Source organism: Prinia subflava, chromosome 5, assembly GCF_021018805.1.
Source record: "Prinia subflava isolate CZ2003 ecotype Zambia chromosome 5, Cam_Psub_1.2, whole genome shotgun sequence".
Classification (NCBI taxonomy): domain Eukaryota; kingdom Metazoa; phylum Chordata; class Aves; order Passeriformes; family Cisticolidae; genus Prinia; species Prinia subflava.
Genome location: NC_086251.1, coordinates 15,566,145 through 15,587,984, shown reverse-complemented (window position 1 = coordinate 15,587,984; position 21,840 = coordinate 15,566,145). Strand labels below are relative to the sequence as shown.

The following is a 21,840-nucleotide window of genomic DNA, read 5'->3' as shown; positions in this document are numbered from 1 at the left end:
ATATATTTATTTCAGCTGGTGCCACTTGCATTTTATAGCTTCATAGCTCAAAATAAATTTAGTCAAAAATTTATTAACTGGTCTTGCTTCTATTTCTAGTTACCCTCCAGAAACATCTTAGGGAGCTGCAGCCAAAAAAAGCTGCACATGAATCTCAAAGCCAGATCTCATTTATAAGGTTGATTCCATCTCTACAGCAAATCAAACCCTGGCACTCTGTAACTCTTGATCTAAAGGCAGGTTTTGAGCAGTGAGATCCAGAGACTTTAGATTCAGTTTTACCTCTCCCTAACAGGCTGAATGGAATAACTTGTGTTCAGGAAATGTTGATTAGTTTGTCTTCCTCTCCTGTTACACCAATTCCCAGAGCTCTCTCACAGGCTCTCCACTCACTGTTTCTGATGCTGTGCACTACACTAAATATTACAGTTTTCTTTTGCAAAACAATTAAGATTTATGATTGCCTTGCTGATCGGGAACAGCAGGAGACACCTCTGCTGACAAAATCAACCTTTCAACCATAATTATTCATATCTAGTTACACTGCCAAATGAGGCCCAAATAAGCCAGGCTCCTCTGTGGTAGGTGAAATCAAGCCAGAGGAAAGTGCAGGCTTCCTTGTCATCCCAACCATGCAAAAACACTCATTTTCTTTCCTCAAAATATGCACACACAGTTCCTGCAGAAACAGAGGGAGAAGCTTTCTCAATAACTTAAAAAAAAAAGTTAAGAATGATTAATAACATCCTGAGAAGAAAAGAAAGCAAGAATGGGAATGGTTCCCTATCCCAAAGTACCTTGCTAATGAAGTTTGGAGTCTGTGGTGTCTCATCCTTCAGTGCCGATGGGCTGTTTCCTTCCACATCTTTTCCTGCAACAAAAAAATGTGATTCAAAACCAGTGAAATTCTGTGCAAACCATGGCTCATCATGGCCTGAGAAGGGCTACTGCTAACAGCACACAAGGGAAGTTATCATGAGCAAGAGTAAGCACACCATGATTCCAGAGAGGGATCGTGTAGAATTTGAAATAGCCTTGATTCTCTGCTTGGGTAACAAGACTGCTCAAAAGTAAGGTCTCAAAACACCATGGAAAACCAGAATGATGGTTGCAAAGTCCAGCATTTGAAAGCTGGGAAAAAACAGAAATAAAGTTGCTAATGCATCCTTAATCAGCTCCCTTCTGTGTCTGCATTAGGATGCAGTCTTTAATTACATTACCGCAGTCTGTTCTTTCCTTACATACCCCATGCCTTGTTCAGTGCAAAATAATAAATGCAATTCACTTAATAAGCAGCTATTCAATCCTCCCTGGTAAGTATCTGGCAACTATGCATGGATGCACTTGATAGCACGCTTTCTTGGACAAATAATAACCATGCTCACAAAATGTTACAGAAGACAGAAGAGTATCTGGGCATAATTAGTAAAACAAAATTTAAAAAGCCCAACACACTTGCAGAAGATCAGTGTCTTCTGACCAAGTTATTTGTTAAAATAAGAAACATTTTAAATTTATGAGCAGTAAATGAGTACTATGACATTTTCCAATCACTGTAGAAATATATCATCACTACTCAAATATCCTAAACTTGCATACATTATATACTGGCATGAGTGTGTGTAGTCCTAGTCCAAGCAATAAAATGTAATGATAAATACTGTTCTTTTGGCCAAATGAAATCATGGCCTTGCAGTAAAAGAAAGCACAGAGCTTCTATTTAAAATAAAAGCCAAAAAAGAGAATGTGACGAGATTAGATTTTTAGTGCCAGGAGTCATTGTTAACCAATTATAATGTCATTTTCTTCTCAGAATCACCGGCAATCAGAGCTTCAGAATACAGGATGCAGTAAAGAACCACCAAGACAGTGAAACACAGTCCATTTGTATCACACTGCCAACATGGGAACCACTGAAAATGTTTCTAACACTGTGTGGGCCAGCCTTGGAAACACCACCAAATCCGAAACTGTCAAGGGAAAACCCCAATTGTCAGCAGAGGCTGTCATAGATGTGTCAGAACCATAATTTCTCCTGGAATTATCAGAGCAGCCATTTAAGAAACAAAGTACTGTTAGCCATAGAAGCCCATGCTGCCACAGGAGGCCTGGGAGAAGACGGACAGCAGGGGCAAGTCTCATGTGGGGGAGAGGAATGGAGGAAGGACCAATCCAGACATGCAGGAAAATGATCCCCCAGCATGTGACCCTGATCTCAACCTATTTTCTTAGCTGTCACTCCTCCACTGGAAACACTGAGCCCTAAATAATGCACTCAGAATCCTGATGTTTGTGGGCAGGAGAAAAAAAAATCCCTAGAGGCCAGAGATTTGACAGTGCCTTTGTGGTACCATGACAAGTGGGATGGCCATAAGCACTGCTGTGCATGGACTAGAACCTGGATCTCCATACCTTTTCTTTCTCTCGTGGCATTTTCATCTCTGTAACCCGCATTCTCCCTGAAAGAGGCAGAAGAGGATGGAAAAAACTCACAAAGCCATGTAGCTGCTGCGCTTGTTTCCCATGAAGAGTTTTTCCTGCACATGTATGGGAAGGTAACATATGGTCTAAAACTTCAAGTAAAGTTAATGGGAATCAGCTGCTGCCTGCTCCAAGGGAATGGTGTCTATCAGCACAACAGAATTCACATCCATTCTTTATTATGTCTCATTTCTTAAAGAAAGCTTAACTCCAAGCTTGTAGCCATACAAAAAGCCTGAGTGTGAGACATTTCTGCCTTCTCTCAGTAATGCAGTTAAAAGGATTTGCACCTGAACAATGAGATTTTCCCTGCTCCTGAGGTTCTGGGCAATGCTGCTCACAGAGCACTACGGCAAAAAAAGGAACATGCAACTGTCCATTGTTACTGTGTCATTTACAAGGCTTCATTAGGTATGTCCATGAAGCAACAGCTACTAGTTTCTTATGCCAAATGCCTGAAGTCTACTGGAAATTGTGAGAGAAAGGCTTTATCTCAGAGGAGAGCTATCCCTGCTGTCTGTCTCAAGCAGCCCTGCTGCAGCCATCAGAAGGAGAGGGCCAGCCCTCGTTTGGAAAGCAAACTTTGTAGGAATGATGTGGAAGTTTCTCAAAAACCCACGCACACAGTTAAGTGCACAGAAAGCCCAGAAGTGAGAGTCTCACCCCAAGCACGACAGATACAGACACCTGAAGAAAATAAATAGGAAACCACAGAAAAACACAAGCAGAGCTAAACATGAACTGGCTACAGAAGCTGAAACACTTATTTCCCTGATTGAGAAAACACAATGCCCACAACAGAAAGAGAGATGAATCTCACAATTTAAAGTGCTGGCTACTACCGGAGCACACAAAGAAGGGTCCTCCACAAAGTAGCCCAAAAATTCTGCACCAAGTAACAAAAAATAGTTTGGGAAGAGAAATCAGTGGTGCTGATGGAAACACCTCCATCACATTGTGAAGAAAACTGCCTAAACTCCAGTCTTGTGGCTAGAGAGTAGAACTACTGATACTTTCTTTTTATCCATTATTGTCATGCACAGGGGAACAAAATATTTAGTTCCTTTTCAGAACAGTAACCATTGCTTTTCTTTGGTTTCCTGCTGGGCATCAATCCTACAGGTGCATTTGCCTTCCCCCTTTGTAATGAATGATACAGTAAACATGACTGATAAACTACAAGAGGAAATACAAGCTCTAATGTGTGACAAAACTATTGCAAATAAAACCCATCTCTGCTGTAAATAGCAGCCACGTGATGCAATGTGGACACCTGAAATGTAGTTCTGCAACTCCTTCACAGGAAAATTCCCATATTCATGAAAGTACATCTCTTTGGACGCAGATAAGCTAATCTAAATTTTTATTTAAAGACTCTGTGTGATCTTGCAGCCTAACCAAATCGAGGGATTCTGTAAAAATTTTTATACCAATACATTTCCTGTCCTCTGAAATAGAAAATAGAGAAAGGTTCTCTCTCCTTATGGCTAAGTGAAAGACAGACATGAATAAGGAACAAGAATTCATGTCTCTCTAATTTGTGAGCTCCCTATAAAAAGAAAATAACTTACTCAATTTTCTCTCAGTTATGAGAATCATTAGCACTTTTGTATGCAAGCAAAAGGCAAGAAGTCCAAAGTGTTACTTCAGATAGTGCCCTCTGCATTTCCCATATGTTTCCCTTAAAAAAAAAAATCTCATGCTGAACTGAATCTCCAGTGTAGCTCTCCTGAGGTGTAAAGTCTGACACTCCCTTCTCTCTGAAATATTTACTTGAACATCTTCATTGCTGGAGAGTGAATCTTGGGTGATGTTGTGCAGTGAGACCTGCAGCTCCAGTCACATCCCAAGCCACTGAATTCCAGACAGGAAATCACTGGGCTTTGCTGCCCACTGCAACCATTCAACACAATCAGCCCAGTGCTCACATAAAGGAAACCTGCTGGGCTCAAGCAGCAAAACACTGACCACTGGAAAAGCCTCAAGAACTGAAAGCTCATGTAAAACAACAGAGAAAAATAGAGAACAGAGGAATGTGGGACAGCTTATGGACACAGACCTGTGGCTTATCTATGGTAACAGCAGCCTTGCTCAGAGGAACAGGAGAAGGTAGAGAGAAGCACACAAGGCTCAGAGGAAAACAAAGCAGAAGCAGCAGCAAAGGAGTGAAAGCAGAGGCTGCCATAGGAAATGGCAGCTGAATGTGAAGAATAACAGGACCTTCTTGCAGGAAATATGAGGAACATATACAGAGACAAGGCAGCCCCATGGGGACAGGAAAAGAAATAAAGGAGTAAAAGAAGAAGAAGGATAGACAAAATCCCAGACTCCCTGCAAGAAATCCCCTGACTGAAGCAGTAAATTCTGTTTGTTTAAAAGGGATACCCTCTCCTTTACAAACCCTTTAGCCTATGTTCTTCCTTTGCAATACTAAGGGCTACAGCCCTCACTGACACCGGTGCTGGAGGCTACCTGGGATACCTGTGCAGCAGAACAGAAGATCCATCATGGCTCAAGGCACTTGTTCTGCTCAGCCCAGCAAAGGCTGCCAGCAGGGATCAAGGAGAACCAAGGTGATGGGGGAAGCTGAGGAATAGAAAGATTCTTCCAGCCACCTCCTCCACACTGAAACTCTCTGGTTTCTAAAATATTTCCCTGGTTTCTAAAATATTACAGCACTGAAATACCACTCACTGTGAGGGAGTCAGTAACTTTTTTAGCATTGAAAACGCTGATAAGAACTGAAGAAAGAACTGGGAAAACTCTAAGCCATGGCTCTCCACCACCTTAAAGCAAGGGGAAATGAATACAGGCTGGAAAATCAGCCCTTCAGCTCCCTAGGATAGCAGAAGTGAACTATTTATTTGCCACGCTTTTGTACAGACTGTACTTATGGGCAGTCAGCTGTTCAGAAATCTCTCCAGGTTTGAAATGTATGAGATTTTAGGTGTCCCATTTTTAAATTGTTTTCAATTTGATTACTGAAAGGTTGTTGAAGCTTCCAGCAGCCTCAGTGACAGCAAGGATTAGTCAGCACTGCTGAAAATAGGCTCCCCACTGCCTTACAGCAGACACTCACAAACAAAATACCTGCAAAATCAGAGGCCCTTGAAACCTTTGCACTTAAAGACAATTAGCTCAGAAAACCCAGACCTGGTTCTGTGCTACACCTGCAAAGCCCAGAGAGCCTGTCTGTTGGGTGCTGCAGCTATATGAGCACTGAAACCTTTTGACAGATGCTGTTCCTTCTGTAGATATCAGTGTTTTGAGACCTCACAACGGTGCTGTGAGATTTGACTATTTAGCACTGACATGGCAGCTGCAGATGACAGCTCTACAAACTTGTGACTGCCCCCTAAGCACTTGTTTACAGACTGGAATGGAAGCATTGTCTGCAGACTGCAGTCAAGGGAAGACTTCAGTGTTTACAGTGAGCAACAAATTCTGAAACAATAAAATGAGCTCTTTTTCCTTCAAGAAAGGTGCTAGGAAATTCAAAGCTAAAAAAAAAAAAAGAAAGCTATAAAGAAAATGCTTAAAGTCAGTCTGCCATTTATTGCAACCTGTCAAGATTTCTGGTACTTGTAAGTGCTTGTAGATATTTACAGAACATTAACCACAGAAATTTTGTTCTTGTAATATTTATCCTGAGCTCTAAATCTGAACAGGGAAATCTGCCATTAAACATCTGCAAATGGGGACAGTAAATTTTAAGTAAGTCCAACGCTTAGGGTGAAACACATCAAGTGCCTTGAAGTGGATGTGCCTGAAAACATTATAGTAATTTTTTAAATGTAAGGCCATGAAGCATTCAAACAGTTACAAAGCCCAGTTCTCATGCCCTTCATTCCCACTTAATGCCATGGCAATGAAAAATAACAGCATCATGGAAGCAGCACTGTCTGGGATCCAGTACTATCTGTGTACCACTAGCTTCTCTCACTTTCTCTTTCACATTCTTGTTTCTCTTTGTTTCCTGGCAGCATGCTAAAATATCTACTTGCAGTCAGGCACCTGAGGCACGCTGCTTTCTGCCCTGACACGCCAGGAACCCACCTGGGCTGAGCGGGTAGATGTCATTGTCGGCCCCGAAGAACAGATTGCGCGTCAGCTTGCGAGGATCGACCTTCTGAGGGGTGGACGAGGCCGGACAGAGGGAGAACCTGCGACGAAGAAAGTTCTCCTCCTTCATGGCATGAGCTGTGGGGGTTTTCTGAAAAAGAAAGGTAGAGATTGCAGTTAATTTCAAGACACAGGAAATCAAGGTTTTCACACCTAGATGGTTCTGCTGCTTCAAAGCCACCTAATCCTATGCAGCGAGCTAGATCTTTTTATAGAGTGCCAGAAGGCTATGCAGGGGAAAAAACAAAAAAAACAAACTATATTATTTTGAAGCTACAATTACTGATTTGCTGATTCTCAGTATTTATAAACTGTAGGGAAGCAGGACACTGCTCCTCAGTGAATCCAGGCAGTATAACATCTTCCTGCCTACAAGGATCTATCAGGATAATAGCTACTCACTGGGTCCATTCAGTGCCTAGCATTCAGTACACAGTGCCTGAAACTTTTATTTTTTTAAGGCTTTTGAGTCTCATAAATGCAAGTCCATTGGTGTCAGCAGAGTTACACCATCTCCACACAAACCAACATTAATCCGAGCTGTGTGGAGGAAGACCAGCTGCACTGGCTGCAGGGAACAGCAAGAGATCACACCAGTCACTCCCACCCTTATTCCCTATTACAGCACATATAAATGATTTTGATTTCTTTAAAACGGCATTAGGATGAGCCTTGCAGTTTGATCAGTAAGATAACCATTGCTGCTCTGTAAGGGTAAAGACCAGCATTTGTGTCCCCAAAAGCCTCCCTGCATCCCTGTACTGGTGGTACTTTGCTCTTTACCACCGCTTGGCTAACACATTAGACTATCCTGGCTGGAATTAAAGGGGTTTTTTATACTCACGCAACAAGCAGTTCTTTCTTACCCTTTACAAACAGATATTATGACTGTCTCCCTTCTGAGTTACAGGCTTTATTCACTCCCCATGTGCAGCCAGAGGCAGGGCTCTGGATAGCAGTAAGAAGTGTTAACCCAGCCTTTGGCTCGGCATCCCTCACCAAAAGGTCTGCTGGTTCTCTTGAGGACTGAGGTAAGGAAAACCCTTTAAGGATTGTACATATTTCCTGAGAAGCATCTACAAGTTTTCCCATCTCTTTTAGGCTACTGGGAAAACAAAGAAGAAAAGGCTGCCCAGAATGACAGTACAGTTTGGAAGGGCAGGACTATAAGAGCTGGTCCCAACGTGCCCATGTGACCCTCATGGCACAGGTGGGAAATGGGCTGATAGGGCTAGAAATGGGCTAGAAGGCCCTGCCCTACCCTTCCTGCTTCCAGGACAATTCCTGTGCTTGTGCTGCCCAAATGCCCCAATTTCATGGGGAACCTTTAACAGCCTCTTGGAGCTCAGCTTCCACAGCCAAGACACCACATGAGGGGATGTCATGAATGTGTCCCAGTGTGAGGAACTCTCCTCCTGTGTTTCATCTGGGCTCTCTACCTCCACCTGCCCTGCCAATCCCTATAGATGACAGGCCAAATGTTTCAGGTTTTGCAATTTATAAAAAAATATTTGCCCAGCAGGCTGCATCAACTTTATAAACTAGCTGCTGTGTAGAAGGCAAGAGAGAATCTGCTCCTTCTTTCCTTCAAGAGAAAGCCTCAGTGCCCAAGAGCTTAATTTGGTCTAAACCAGGCTGGACTGCAGCAATGTGCATGGGTTACCAAAACCCCTCTGAGCAGCAGGTCTTTCTGAACCCAGCTCACCATGGGATGTGTGAGACATCAGGGTTATATAACATATAACATCCAACAACAGGCTAGTGGGTGGCAGGTAGCCCAAAAACGGGACTGCCCTGGGATCCACAGCTGCCATTTGAAAGGGATGTGTGTCCCCTTCTGGGCCTGCAGCACCCATGGAGGATGAAACAAGGTCTGTGCAGTGATTGCTGAGAACTCCAAAAGCCCTGTGTGTCAGCATGGCCCCCACCATGAAGGGGTGTAGCACAGCACACTCTCAGCAGCAGAACTTCACTGCAACCCCTTCACACAACTCTTGGTGAAAGGTTTTGATTTGAGCTGTAGAACACGCACACTGTACGGGGCCGCCATGGGCCCAGCCTGGCACCTCACGCGGGCTGCGTTACAGCCCAAACCCATGTGATGGCAGCCAGGTGAAATTGATGCCTTAAGTTTCAGCTTTCATGTTTTTTGGATTCTGTGCTGCCTAGGGGTGCAGTTCTGAGCCTCATATTAAGCGCTAGTGAGCTCTCTTCACAGAGTAGAAAACAAATCCTTTTCCTGCTGAAGACCAAGGACAACTTTCAGGCCCAAAAGCATAAACCATGGTGGGCTGAAGGGAGGAACAAAAAGAATGGAACTTTACAACCTGAAGATGTAGTTGGACAATTAAACCCCAACATGCAAATGGACAAAAACTTACAAAAATGTAAGACCTCGTGACCGGTCACCCATTTTGTGACCATTTAAGCCCACCTTGGGTGTAGCTCTGGTCAGGCCCTGTCCTGTCCAAGGTGTACCCTAGAGGCCTTTCAATAAATACCTACTTGTTCTCTAGCTCTGTCCAGTCTCTGTTTCATGTCAGCCTTCCCAAGGCATCAAAATGAGGCTGCAGCTTCCCACCTGCTGCTGCCCTGCCTGCAATTCCACTGCCCAGGAGACCACTGTGCAAACACATCCAGGCTCAGAACATCCCCAGGCTCCCACTGCGGCCAACGGCATCTCTGAGGCAGCAGGTAACACAGCTAACTTAGCAACGTAAACAAGCCTCTGTTTGCTCAGAAACTCTTGATTGCAAACTGCTGGGTGGAGAGAAGATGCAAAACTTAACTCCTAACTTTAAAAAAAGAAAGGAGAGAGAGGAGGAAAACACAACCAGTTACGTATCTGAAAGCAAAGTATTTAAAAATAATCCAGGTCTAAATAGCTGGGTTTGGAATGCTAACAGGGAGCTATTTTTTGTCCTTATTCCCAGAAAGGCAGTCTCAACTCTCTACCTCTAGAACTGCTGGTAAGTGGCTTGGAACAAAAGCAAATGAGTGGGATATTTTCCCCAAAAAGCAGGGACCTGGCGAGGCTGTGCCAATCATGCAGGAAGGCGTTGAGAAATCCCAGGCCCACCCAGCAGAAGCAGGCTGGAGAACAGGTTACAAACATAAAACATCCACCCATCAGCTCTTACACCCTGACAGGGCAACAGAAATGCTGTGTCCATCATCATTTTGTCTCAGCAATACCACGAGCTGTGTCAGTGAAGAACTGTCAGCCAGCTCACACTGTCAGCAGCAAAACCCCAAAACACAATTTCTTTCAACTGTTGCTCAAGTTACTATGCAGAGAGACTGATACACTGATGTTTTGCTCACTTACTATTTCACACTATTTAACCACAGGGTAATTGTCAGAATTACTGTGCTGATGCTCTCTCATTTCCACAGTTATGCCTTGTTCAACTGGGAACAGTCAGTAACCAAGAAAAAAGACTTTTCTGAGGTCTGGCTCTTCTCTTATGTATCTTCATACAGATTTGTGACAGCAGCTCATCTTTTTTTGACCACACAGACCAATTTGAGTAAGTTCCTCTTAACTGGTCCTTTTTGGCAGAAGACCCCCAGTGACTGAAGCTGAGAAGCAGCAGCAGACACATGTCTGTCTGTCAGTCACACACACACAACCATGCAACACACCATGCCACCAGCGTGGTGTTTTCTGGCTTATTTTGCAAAGATATCTACATAAGATACATTTGACCTTCATCCAGACAAATTCTTGTGTAGCACAAAATCACAAAAACCAGACTTTTTTTCTTTTGTATTTTGGGTTTTCTTAATATATCAGACACTTTTTTCCTTGTCTAGAGAAAACGTAGTTCACGTTATTAAGATTCTACAATAAACCTGAAATACTTGGTTTGATTTCCAAAAGACACCACTGTGTATTTCTGTATCTGTATCTCTCCCCCTGTTTCATCCTCCCTCCCAACCCCTTTTGTACCATTTGAAAAAGTCACGGAACTCCAGCAAACATTAGAAAACTTGAAAATATTTTTCTTTAAAAAAATACTTTTCTTAAATTTCCTAAGTTTCTTAAAAGTTGTATCTTCTTAAAAGATCAATGGCTTAAAGAAAGGAGGGGAACTGTAAAGCTGTCCTCTGAACCCAGCTATTACCAAATATCAGTGACTCCAACATAAGCCACAAATCCATAAGAAATTGAGACCTCATTAGCTCACTTACTCAGAGAACTACTTATATCTGTCCCTAAAGGTCTGACTGCCCAAGCTGGCTTCAAATAACATAAAGCTCATAAGAGCTGTACGGGAAGATGAACAGTAGATACTAGGGACAATTTTCCAATGGGATGTAATAGGACAGTGGGAGGTGTGTTCAATGCTTTTCACAAGAGGGGCCTTTTGACACCTAAATAATCCAGAAAACGTATAAAATTCAGTGCTGATGAAGTATCTGGTAAGAAATAAGCAACAACAGAAGATGGGCTTCTAGACATGAGTGATTTAGAACCTCAAATCTTTCGTGGCTGATTTGAAGACAACACTGTTGTTCTAAAACACAAATTTACTTCCAAATCAGTATTTCAGAGATTGCTTCAGGATATGGCAGAAGCTTCAGGGAAATCACTTCTGTGGGGGCTCACGGAATAGAGAGAAGGTAAAAATCAAAAGTGGGCCAGAATTGCAGAAGGCCAAAATTTGCCATTCTGTCGCCAAACCACTTATGTAACACAAGGCAAGAAATGTCACCCACTGCTACAGAATTCCCTCCAAATCCAGCAGATGACAAGAAGAATTGTCCTAGAAAGACAACATGTCTTAATTTGAAGATGCCAACTAGTGCAGAATCCATACATTCACTTAAGAAAATAACCTCGTAATGAAAAACCTTCATTCTAGCTTCTGCATGAATTTACCTGGTTGCTAGTCTTGGTAGATTAAGTGCCCTGAAATTTGCAGCTCAGGTCATTTCTGTCCTTCCATTCTGTGCTCCTGATCATAAACATGAAGGAAAGGTAATACAGAGTATTGATAGAGCCACTAAACACAGTACTTTTCAGGATTGCTCCTTTTGTGTTGACAGCTCCCTAAGCAATAATGGGCTATTAAATATGGGCTGTTCACCAGTGCTTGAAAAGGAATAAATAATTCAGCAGGAAGAAATAAATTTCTTACTAGCCCTGTCTTTGAGATTTCTTTATCTTTTAAAAATGCAAAATACAGCAGAAGAGAAGTCGATGTCAAAACCCCATGAAGCACAGGACAAATCAAAGTAGTGAACTTAATGGGGTGCAACAGCACAATGGGACTTTCTCTCCCAGGTAGCTTCAGGAACAGCCAACAAAGAGCAATGGGGCAAGAATAAAAGTTGCTTTATCAGCAAACCTCGTGGATGCTATTAAAGCAAATGGGAACTGCCAGTGCTCTCCTCTTCTGGGACTGGACCCATTTTGGATGAAGGCAGTGACTAAAACACTTAAAGATCATCACTGTTGGTGCAGAGATGCCTTTCCCATGCAGCTGTTCTGCATCCTGGGCCTTTTGTGCTTGCTGGGAAGATAGTGGAAGCTTTCAGCATCAGGCTTGAAGCTTCTGGGAAAGGAATTTTTCTGGCTTCTTTTTTAAATTTGCAAAGTTCCTGACGTATAATTACCACACAGCTAATCACTGTGCAGATAATATGTTGTCCGTACCCTCTGCAAACTTGTGGGTAGGTTGGTTTGCTTACTCTCATTTCCAGCATTTTAAAATAGATTGGAAATATGTGCCTCTCTATAAATAGTTAATTAGGGGTTTTATATAGTCAATAAGGCTGTGCTAGTTAGAGGGGGCTCTTAATTTATTCAAAGCTTGTTTCCAACAACCTTCTCTTTTTCTGGTCACTAAGTATTTCCCAGAAATTAAATTAAATTGTATTTTGTATTCAAAGCAGTCATTCACTCCAAAACCTGCATCAATAGGGAAAATTAGATCTAAAGATACTGACATTTCCCGATCCAATTAACCCTGAGGAGGTAAAAATTTCATGAATGAAATGAGAAGGCAAATTGTTAGCAGATACATTCCCAGTGATTACAGTTCTAAGTATTCATAAGGAAAAACAGCAGCACAGATCCTCAGTAAGGGGAAATGATTAGTTCAGTGGTGTGCTGGTGATTTACAACAGCTGAAGAACCACAATCAATTCAGGAAGTCTGTGAAATCTGTTTTTGAAAGCTATTCCCAAAAATGCCTATTAATAAGACAGATAATTGGGCAACCAACCCTCTGCTAACAGTTAAATAAAACCTGATGCAGTGAAAAGTGACTGTGCAGGCAATGTTTTTCTCTACCTAATTCATGTTTGCTGATTAGAGAAATGGCAAAACTCACATATTGCAGCTGACACTGAATGTTCTGGGCTCTTGGGCTGTTAGTTGGAACCTGAAGCAATGGAACTTCAGAGCAGGTGTCAGCTATTCTCTATTCCCTTCATTATTTAGAGTCAGCTCTTTCTCTGTGGTGCAGGCAAGGGGATCTTTCCTCACCAGTGGTACTGTAGGACTGCTCTGATTTTATGCACTGACATATCCTCTGCTGCCTGCCACACTACTCGGCTTGACAATCAGCCCAGGCTGGAAAATCAAGTAACATGGGTTGCTGAAGACACCCATCTGCAACAAAGGGATGGGCTTTGTTAAGATTATATGCAACAGATTTCTCTCAGCTGCTTTGGCAAGCTCAGGAGCATGGCTAGTTTGTCCCTGCAAGCTAACTCAAAGCTCACATGTCCTGCAGAGTCCTTAGAGCTGCCTCCCTTTGTGCAGTTTTTGAGGAAGTTGCCCGTCACAGCCACCCCAGCAATCTGCCCTTGCTTTCTCTGAGAACAGAACAACCTCCTTCTATCACCTCCTGCCTCTCGCCCTGCCTTTTCCTACACTGGGCAGTGAAATTCACATAGTAATCAGGAGACAAAACTATTTCCTCCCTTAATTCTCTGTAAGACGTCTTGATTAATGTTTTCTTTGTATACACCAGAACATTTCCAGCTTCAGGCACACCAGCAGCACTCAGATGCATAATCTTGTTACAACTAATCTCTCTCTACGGTAAGCATTATGTACAAAGACTATAAACAGAACAACTGCAGGCAAAACCAGGCCCTGAGTGCCTACACTGAGAAAAAAAAAAATCCCAGGTCATTCCTCCTGGGGATCCCTATCTAACACAGGATTTAGAAATTTCAAGGTAGGGTCACACAGGGCAGAACATTTTTATTTGACATGTAGGAAAACTTCATCTTCAGAATCATCTCTGGTTTGGATAAACATCTGTGAGCAAACACCAGCCCATCACTGAAGCCATGCTGTGTTTGGGAAAGGGATCACTGCAACCTTATGGCTTAGAAAAGGGCACTGCAATAAGCACTACATACACAATCCTTGTGTGGTTTGCTTTTTTTTCTTGAAAGAGTTGCAACTGACTCAGTAAACATTGCACTGGCGATTTCTTCCAGCTAAGAATATCGAGTGGGTCGCTGAAATGAATGCTTAATGATTTTTACATCCACCTCCTCTGCCCTTTAAACTGTAAATTGATTGTTATGCAAAGGCTATTAATTTAACAAAGCATATTCAATTTCCCACTAGCACTGAGGAGCTTCTCCTGACTTAGCATTTCACTGGTCTTTCCCCTTGTTAACTGCATAGATCATACCTCACTTGCTGTAATTACAACTAGTACATCAACATTAATTATTTCCTTGGTAATGGCAGGTGCATGCAGAATTGAATGTCTAACCCACACTACCAGAAGGAGGAGAAAGTCTCCAGCATTCAGTGAAAAACAGGAGTGAGAACCTTTCCTGCAGATCTTTTTATCTCAGTCCCCCATTTTATTTTCTATAAATCATACTTTGCATAATCTCCTTACCCCCCAGTTCCTGAAGGCATCTCAATTCAATATAGCTCATGCAAAGGCATTTTCTTGAAGTACCAATCTATGCAGGAAGGTGAGATGCTTGCTTGGAATCCTCTTCAGCCCTTTAATCCCATGTTCTAATATTTTCAACTGAAGACATAAATCACACCTGTTAAGTATATACCAAGCACCTTATCCATCTTACTGAATTTTTATTAAAAGCTTGCTATTATTTGTTACTGATATCTCTCATCAGCATTCTTTTAAGCAGGAAAAGAAAGTCAAAACTCAGATTAGCAAAGACTCCCAACCAAAATATAATGTATAACCAAGCACGTGTGCAGTGTATAGGAAGAAATGTGCCATCACAGATCACAACTCATCTCCCGATGCAGTTTTCATAACAAACTAGCCAAGAAATTCCAGTAAGGATCCACTTTCAGACAAACTCAGGAAACCAGATCTCTGCCCCTAAATTTCTGTTCATCTGGAAATACTTCCGTATATCTTTAATTGAAAGTTTCACAGAGATGACAAAAACATTCCCAGCTGCTTCTCAGAACTGAACTCAGGAGGCTCTTAGAGATACAGTTAAGACAAAATCAAGGTATAAGCACAACTTGGGCACATACACACAAATTACCCTTGAGCTTGGTAGCTGGAGTAGGGCTAACAGCCTGGGCTACAAGGAAGGCATGCAAGGCAGGCTAGAAATGACATCTGAGAAATCAAACGAGGACCACATGGCCAGTTCATTCTGCAATATATGCGGTGCCTGCTACTTATTCAAGCTTGTTCAGGTAAGTGGATATAAGCCACCACCACACCTCACTTGCAGTACAGATGACCCTTGAATCCCTGCTGCTTGTGCTGGAAGTGTGGGCACAGCTCCTGGGCAGCACACAGAGGTTTGGCAGTGCGTGTCCAAGGCAAAACACAAGATTCCCTTTGACTTCCATGGGCACAATGCTCAGGCACAGAGACATGGCACCAAAAAACAGTGTTGAATGCTTTGTACTAGTTAAGGAAATAAGCATTTACTTATTAATTTCAATATAAGTAATATGAGGCCCAAAGATGAAAACACTGGACATATAACTAAAAACTCCCCACCTCAAAAGCAGATTTGAAGTGCTCTGTTTCCTTTTTGTTGTGGTTACTGATATCGACAGCTCATCTACCAGTGACATTTTCATCTGAGGCCTGCTGTGAACACATCTCCAAACCCAGGCATTTCAGGGAGCAAGTCTCCAAGTCCCATGAACAGTATTAATGAATTACATAAAGGTAAATCACATCCACCTTTGACCTTCCAGCTTTCCTGTAATTATCCATAACTCACACAGTACATGTTGTTTGAGGAATGGCTATCCCACAACCCCCCCTGCCCTGAAGTTTTTATGTGTGCTGTTAGCAATACCCTCCCACACAATCCTTTTAAACTATAGTCCAATATCTAAGAGAACAGCTTTCTAATAACCCATTTTTTTCTAGAGCTACCCCAGGGGTGAGAGACCTCACCCTGAGGGATTCACCACAGCAAGCTTTGGGAAGAGGGAGCTCAGTTCCACATGGGACCTGCCATCCCCACTCCTGCAGGGGCTGACAGGATACTCAGGGCAGTGAGATATGGTATCAGGTACACAGAAACATAAATAAGACAGTAACTTAGTTGCTTTAGCTTAAGCTATTGGAGATCTAAAGCCATGACAAGAACATTTGCTTTGGACAGGGGCACAGTTACATCATTTGCAAGCGGGCCACATCTTCAAGGTCAGTTCTTGCCTTTGTATTTTTCTTTGAAAAGAACATATTAAAGAGCATCATTACAGCCTCATCCTGCTATCTAAATCACATAATGAGAGCATACTCCCCTTTAATGGAAGGATCCTACTTTTAATGATATTTTCTAAAAACCCAGATGACTGCAAGCCTCACTGATGGCTTTCTATGATATCCACCTCTGCCTTAATACAATTAAGTCTAGAAAAGATTGTGCCTTGGGGATACATTCCCACCACACAATTATTAGGAAATACCAAGCTGATTTGAAGACCTGCTTTCATGCTTGAGAGGGTCCTTCTGACATTATTCCCTTGTTTGTGAAATATTACCCCTTGTAACAAAGTAAACCAGAATCAGTTTCTACCTCAAGTCTGTTGAGCCATTCCCAGACTTGGCCTCCACGAGGAACTTGACACAGAAGTAAGGTAAAGGTAATGGCAGGAAAGGATGTTCACGGACCATCTTACAAGATAGACAACAAGTGCTGGTCAATACCACAAAGATTCAGGTCCAGATTATCCCATGAGCATCCATTGTCACAAAGAATTTTAGATTAGAGGTGTATTTCCCCCTTGGCATGTTGTATGAACACAAACAATATTTCCACCCAGTGGCTCTGACCCCAAGTCTACTAAATTACAGCTGACCTAGCTCACCTACTTCTGAAGAACAGGTAAACGATGGGGAAATGATCACATCCTGTGGGGCTCAAATCATGCAGAATTTTCAACTCCTCTATGTTCTTGTTTCTCCTATCAGATTCAGACAGGATCTATAAATCTCAGGGGCCTTCATAAGGAGGGCTGAATAAACATGACCAAATTAATTTTAAGGAAGTGCATCTATTTTTGAAGAGATCCTTATATGCCCCTCTTCAGCTTTTCAGACTCTTGGACACTGTAGCAAACCAAGATCTGTTGTACAGTGGTTTAAATTTAGAACCCACCTATACTTCCTCTGATACAGTCACTCTCCCTGACATTCTACAGGAAATTAATATACTGAGTATCTTTGCATAAACCTCACTATTTCCCAGAGACGAGAGCATCCAGATCTTCCTTCAACAATAGTTAAAAGACAGCACTGCAGTTATTTTGGTCCTAGATTTTTAATTAAAAATCTCTGCAGGAGGAGGGGAACTAGACAACTCACAAAGAGCACGCAGGGTGGGATTTATGCTGTGTTAAATGAGCCCAAAGGACTCAAACCGTGCAAAGGCTGACTGAGCATGCACGATGAAATCCACTCTCAGCCTCAGCTCTCAAGAAGAAAACCTTTCTGTGTCTACCCCAGTCCCTTCTTCTCTCCCAGTTTACCTCACACAGTGAAAACAAGCACACAGGATAAACTTTGCATTGTGGCTTTCCTTCAATTCAGCCAGAGGGAGTTTTAGGCACACAGGTGGATGAGCACACCCATGTCACATACATATTTAACAGTGCATTTGTGTTTGCTCATCTCCTTCTACCTGTTCAACTAAAACTATCCCAGTATTTTTGCCAGTGACTACTCTGCTGTTTGTACAATTGTCCCACTACCAGGTGCAGCACGCTGGACATAAGCAAGACTGAAACTGAGTCATCAGCCATAAGCCAAAGCCCTGGAGAACCAGGACTCCTGGGCTTGTGGGCAGCAAACCTAACAATACAGCTCTTGGTAAAAGACACCAAATCTGAAAGCTGTGGGATTCAGGAGTAGGACTCTTGTCATCACTTTAAAGCTAACTTATACTGACACCAGCTTTTTTTTGTCACTGAATGGAAAGATCCAGGCAAAAAAATCCAAACAGAAACAACAGTATAGCTCGGCTACAAACCCTCCTGGCTATAAGCACTGGCAACTGGAAATACAAAGGAGGTCAAAATCATCTCTGCCTGGAGAGCTGGGAGCTCCCAGCTGGGGAGGGTAAGGGAGGCACTCACCACTGCAGCACAACACCAACACAGGAGTGTCTGTGCCAGTTCCAATACAGCCACAGGGGTGGGAGGAGAGCTCAAAGGAGGATATGGAGAACAAGGGGCACCTGCAGACCCCAATTCTGTAGATTTATGGATCACGCTGACCTTCAACGGCTCCATGCCAAAAGCAAAAATGTGGCTTTAAGCAAACATAAATCCCTGCCTCCCACACAAATGTGAGCTGAGGTCTGACCCACAAGGAAGATCAGGTCCTCAGTGTCCAGACTGGCCTTGTCTGAAAGGAAGCCAGACACAATGCAGCCAGTTCACAGCATTTTATCGCAGTGCTAAGAGCAGCTATACAATGCTTTCCAATACAGAACACAGCAATTTATCACAGAGAGACAGGAGTTAGCAGGAAACACTTCCATTATCTCTGCTGTGGAAAGGAAGTGACAAAGAGAAGAGCTAAAAGGTGACAGACAGTTTTTATGAGGCTGGACTTCAGGCCCTCTCAGGGCTGACCAGCTCTTCTTTTCCATACCAGGAAAAAAGTGGTAGGCTTCAGCCATGTGGGTCTCATACAACAGGAGGGAGCTGCCACACTGGGACTTCTCAAGACAAACAAACCAAACCAAAACAAAACAAAATATCTGTGCTCTGTCAGATCCTCAGGCTGTGTAAATCAGGGAAGTTTTGTGGCCTCCTTAGCAGGAGCTGACTGACAGTGAGGAGTGCAGGCTGAGCATCCAACTGGTAGAACAGAGGCAATCTTAGAGACCAGCAGTGCTGCAAAGAAGGGAGAGAGGAGAGCAAGAGCCCATGATGCTTCCTGGCAACTATTTCTGTATTAGAAAAGCAGGCTTCAAAGTGGTTGCTGCCTACAAGCTCCAAACACAGACGAATTTATAAACAAAAGAGCCCAGATGGGAAAGATTTGAAAAGTTTAGGAGGGCAACAGGGGAAAGAATAAACAAATATCTCTTAAATGAAGTAAGGAAGCACTTAAAATGGCAGAAGGCTAGAAGGTCTGTGCAGACCTCGTGGTGCCTCTAAAAGATACAAAATCTTTAACATCCCATGGCTGTGCACATGTACCAAATTCCCCTACAGGGCACAAACACAGGCTGCTATTACCAAGTGCCAGTAACAAACACTATTGCTCAGCCATTAGCAATCAGGAGGCACAGCAACACACAGCGTTAGGAGCTGTACAAACACATAACAAATAATTGCCTCTGCCTCAAAAAGCATATTGGGTTTCTATCATCTCAAGCAGCACTTGGACCCAAATGTATTTGCTAAACAGCAACAGACCACAGCAGCTAATGTCTGAGTGAAGCAGAGAAAACTAAAGAGCGTAACATTTTAATGTCTTCTCCTTGATCAGGTCAGCTCATTCAGTGCCTTTCGCAGCAAAACTAATCTTCAACTGCAGTCATCTCTTCATCTTTAGAGAAATGTATAAACACAGATATTAACAGCTTCACTCCTCAGACACCAGTGATGAGACTGCTGTAAGGACAACTGGGTCTTTTATAATGAACCATTTCCTATCTGCTTAAAAGTGGAGGCGAGCAGACAAATAGAAGGGAGCTTTTCAAAACTGCTCAGCAGCAGACTTCTGTGGGAGTGGGGCCAAGCTGAGACTGCCTCTGTCTGTCAATCTCACATAAACTGTCCTGACTGCAAATCATGCTGCCAAGAGATGCAGGCAAGGACCTGTCTGATGTCTCTGCCTCTCCTTCCAAGACTAACAATGTTGCTGGACTCTTTACGGTGAAAGATCAACTGTTGACAGCTTGCAGTTCCCACTCGATGCAAACAGAACAGACAAAATCCATGAGTCAGCTCAGGGAAAGAGGTAATCTAACCCAGCTAAAGGACTCCCACAGATCACTTTCCTCCTAGAAAGAGGCAGCAAAGACCAGGGCAAGCTGGACACTCAGCTGGGTTACAACCCAGCTGCCGATTTGTCCAAGGTCAGCTGCTTGCCCTTGATGACCATACAGCAGTTTTACCAACTGCTGCCTGCTGTGCCACCCCGGTAGCACCAGCAGCACCCAGCTGCAGCCCCAGCCTGCAGGCAGAGACCCAGCCTGCTCACGGGAGTCACCTCTGTCACCACCACTGCAGTCGTGGGGAGTCAGTGAGCTCAGGGAAAAAGCAGCAAAGATTTCACCTTGCTCTGCAAAACAAGCCACTTGCAGTTTGGAAAGCTGTTCCCGAAGCAGTGCTCAGTCCGGAGGTAATGAAGTTGAGAAACGCAGCATGGAAACAGCGCTCACAACAAGCAAAGGAATTAAATGAGACAGAGGTGACACTAACTCATAGGAGGAAACCATTAGGTTCTGTGAAAATTTACTTCCTTCAATAACCTGTCAAGGTAACTGTGCCAACAAGCAGCACAACAAAGCACATTCCTTCTAACAAAGCTTTGCAGTCCTCTAATGGCAGGAGCTTCTCTCCCTTCCATAAACTCCTTTACGTCTCTATCACCTTGAAACAACTTAAAATACCTTAAAATAACCTCTTACCTTGCAGAAGAAAAGGAGCCTATCCTGCTTGTTTTCTCCTAAAAGCTTTAGTTAGGTCCCATATTTCCAGACATCTATCATCAGTCATGTGCAATTAAGACAGTTCTTTCCCAAAAGACCACTTCTGTTGGTGGCACTGCCTTCCCAAAAAGCTCTGAATATAAAGTGATTTCTGTACAAAATGTATTTCTGCTTTGCCTGCAAACACCACAAGTCTTCCTTACACATCGCTTGCTACAAGGCACATACTCATCATCTAGATTAACCCCACTGATAAACCATGATGCTTAGGATGACAGTGTCTGATTGGAATTTCAAAGTTTCACTATGTACTCTTGGTATCTAGACTGCCCTGCCCTACTGATGACTGAGGTAGATGACCACAGATAAGTGCTTCACACCCACCTGGCACTCACATTTCCCTGGTGCAACTGGATTTTCAGTACCCATTTTTGGGACATTGCTAAAATACCTCTCTATTTCCCTGGCATCTCAAAGGTACTTGCAAGTAAGCATTACTGGAATTTACATTTCTGCCACTACATTGCCAATTGGCTGCACATAAAAGCAATGGTCAGTAATCAGTTTGGAAGTGGATAATATCTTAGGTATTTTTTTATAAATAAACAACAACCACGACTCACATGACTCACAGTCGTAACTTTAAAGGCAATACACTGGCCAGTTCTTAGTTTCTTAACCGTGAATACATAATGGCAGTAACACCAAGTCTTTCCACTTTTTCACCTCTGGTCACAAAGACAAGATTATAAATACACAGCATATTCAACACTTGCTTGTCAAAGAGTTATTGAGGCAGTCTGCAGACCAAGACTTGTTCTATACATGATTTTGCACCAGTTCACCCTTGTTAAATTATAAGTATTATTTTCTGAAATATTTCAGATGATACAACAAAAGCATGGATGTAATCAGAATCAAAAGAAAGTGCTTTATACTGGAAGAGCTGGTTCTTCTTTCCCACAGGGGAACAAGCCACACTGGTATAAGCATGTTCATACTGGCATAGCTGAATTCACGCTAGGGGAGGGTTGTATCAATATTACAGAACAGCAGTTAAAAAGTAGTGCAAGTTGTTTACATAGGCAAGACCTAATTTTTAGAGGATTTGCTCCTGATCTCAAAAGC

The 21,840-nt window shown here is 42.8% G+C and overlaps 1 protein-coding gene across 7 annotated transcripts in view; it reads right to left on the bottom strand.

Moving 5' to 3' along the window:
• The window catches only part of OSBPL5 (oxysterol binding protein like 5), a 138,251-nt gene that overhangs the window by 57,306 nt on the left and 59,105 nt on the right, over positions 1-21,840 (bottom strand). For all 7 annotated transcript variants that reach the window (XM_063398143.1, XM_063398141.1, XM_063398145.1 and 4 more), the window contains exons 2-3: positions 6,538-6,694; positions 798-871 (exon numbers count right to left, since the gene is read on the bottom strand). In XM_063398143.1, the coding sequence (XP_063254213.1) occupies positions 798-871; positions 6,538-6,673 (210 nt within the window). In that variant the 5' untranslated portion in view covers positions 6,674-6,694. The remainder of the gene's footprint in view (positions 1-797; positions 872-6,537; positions 6,695-21,840) is intronic.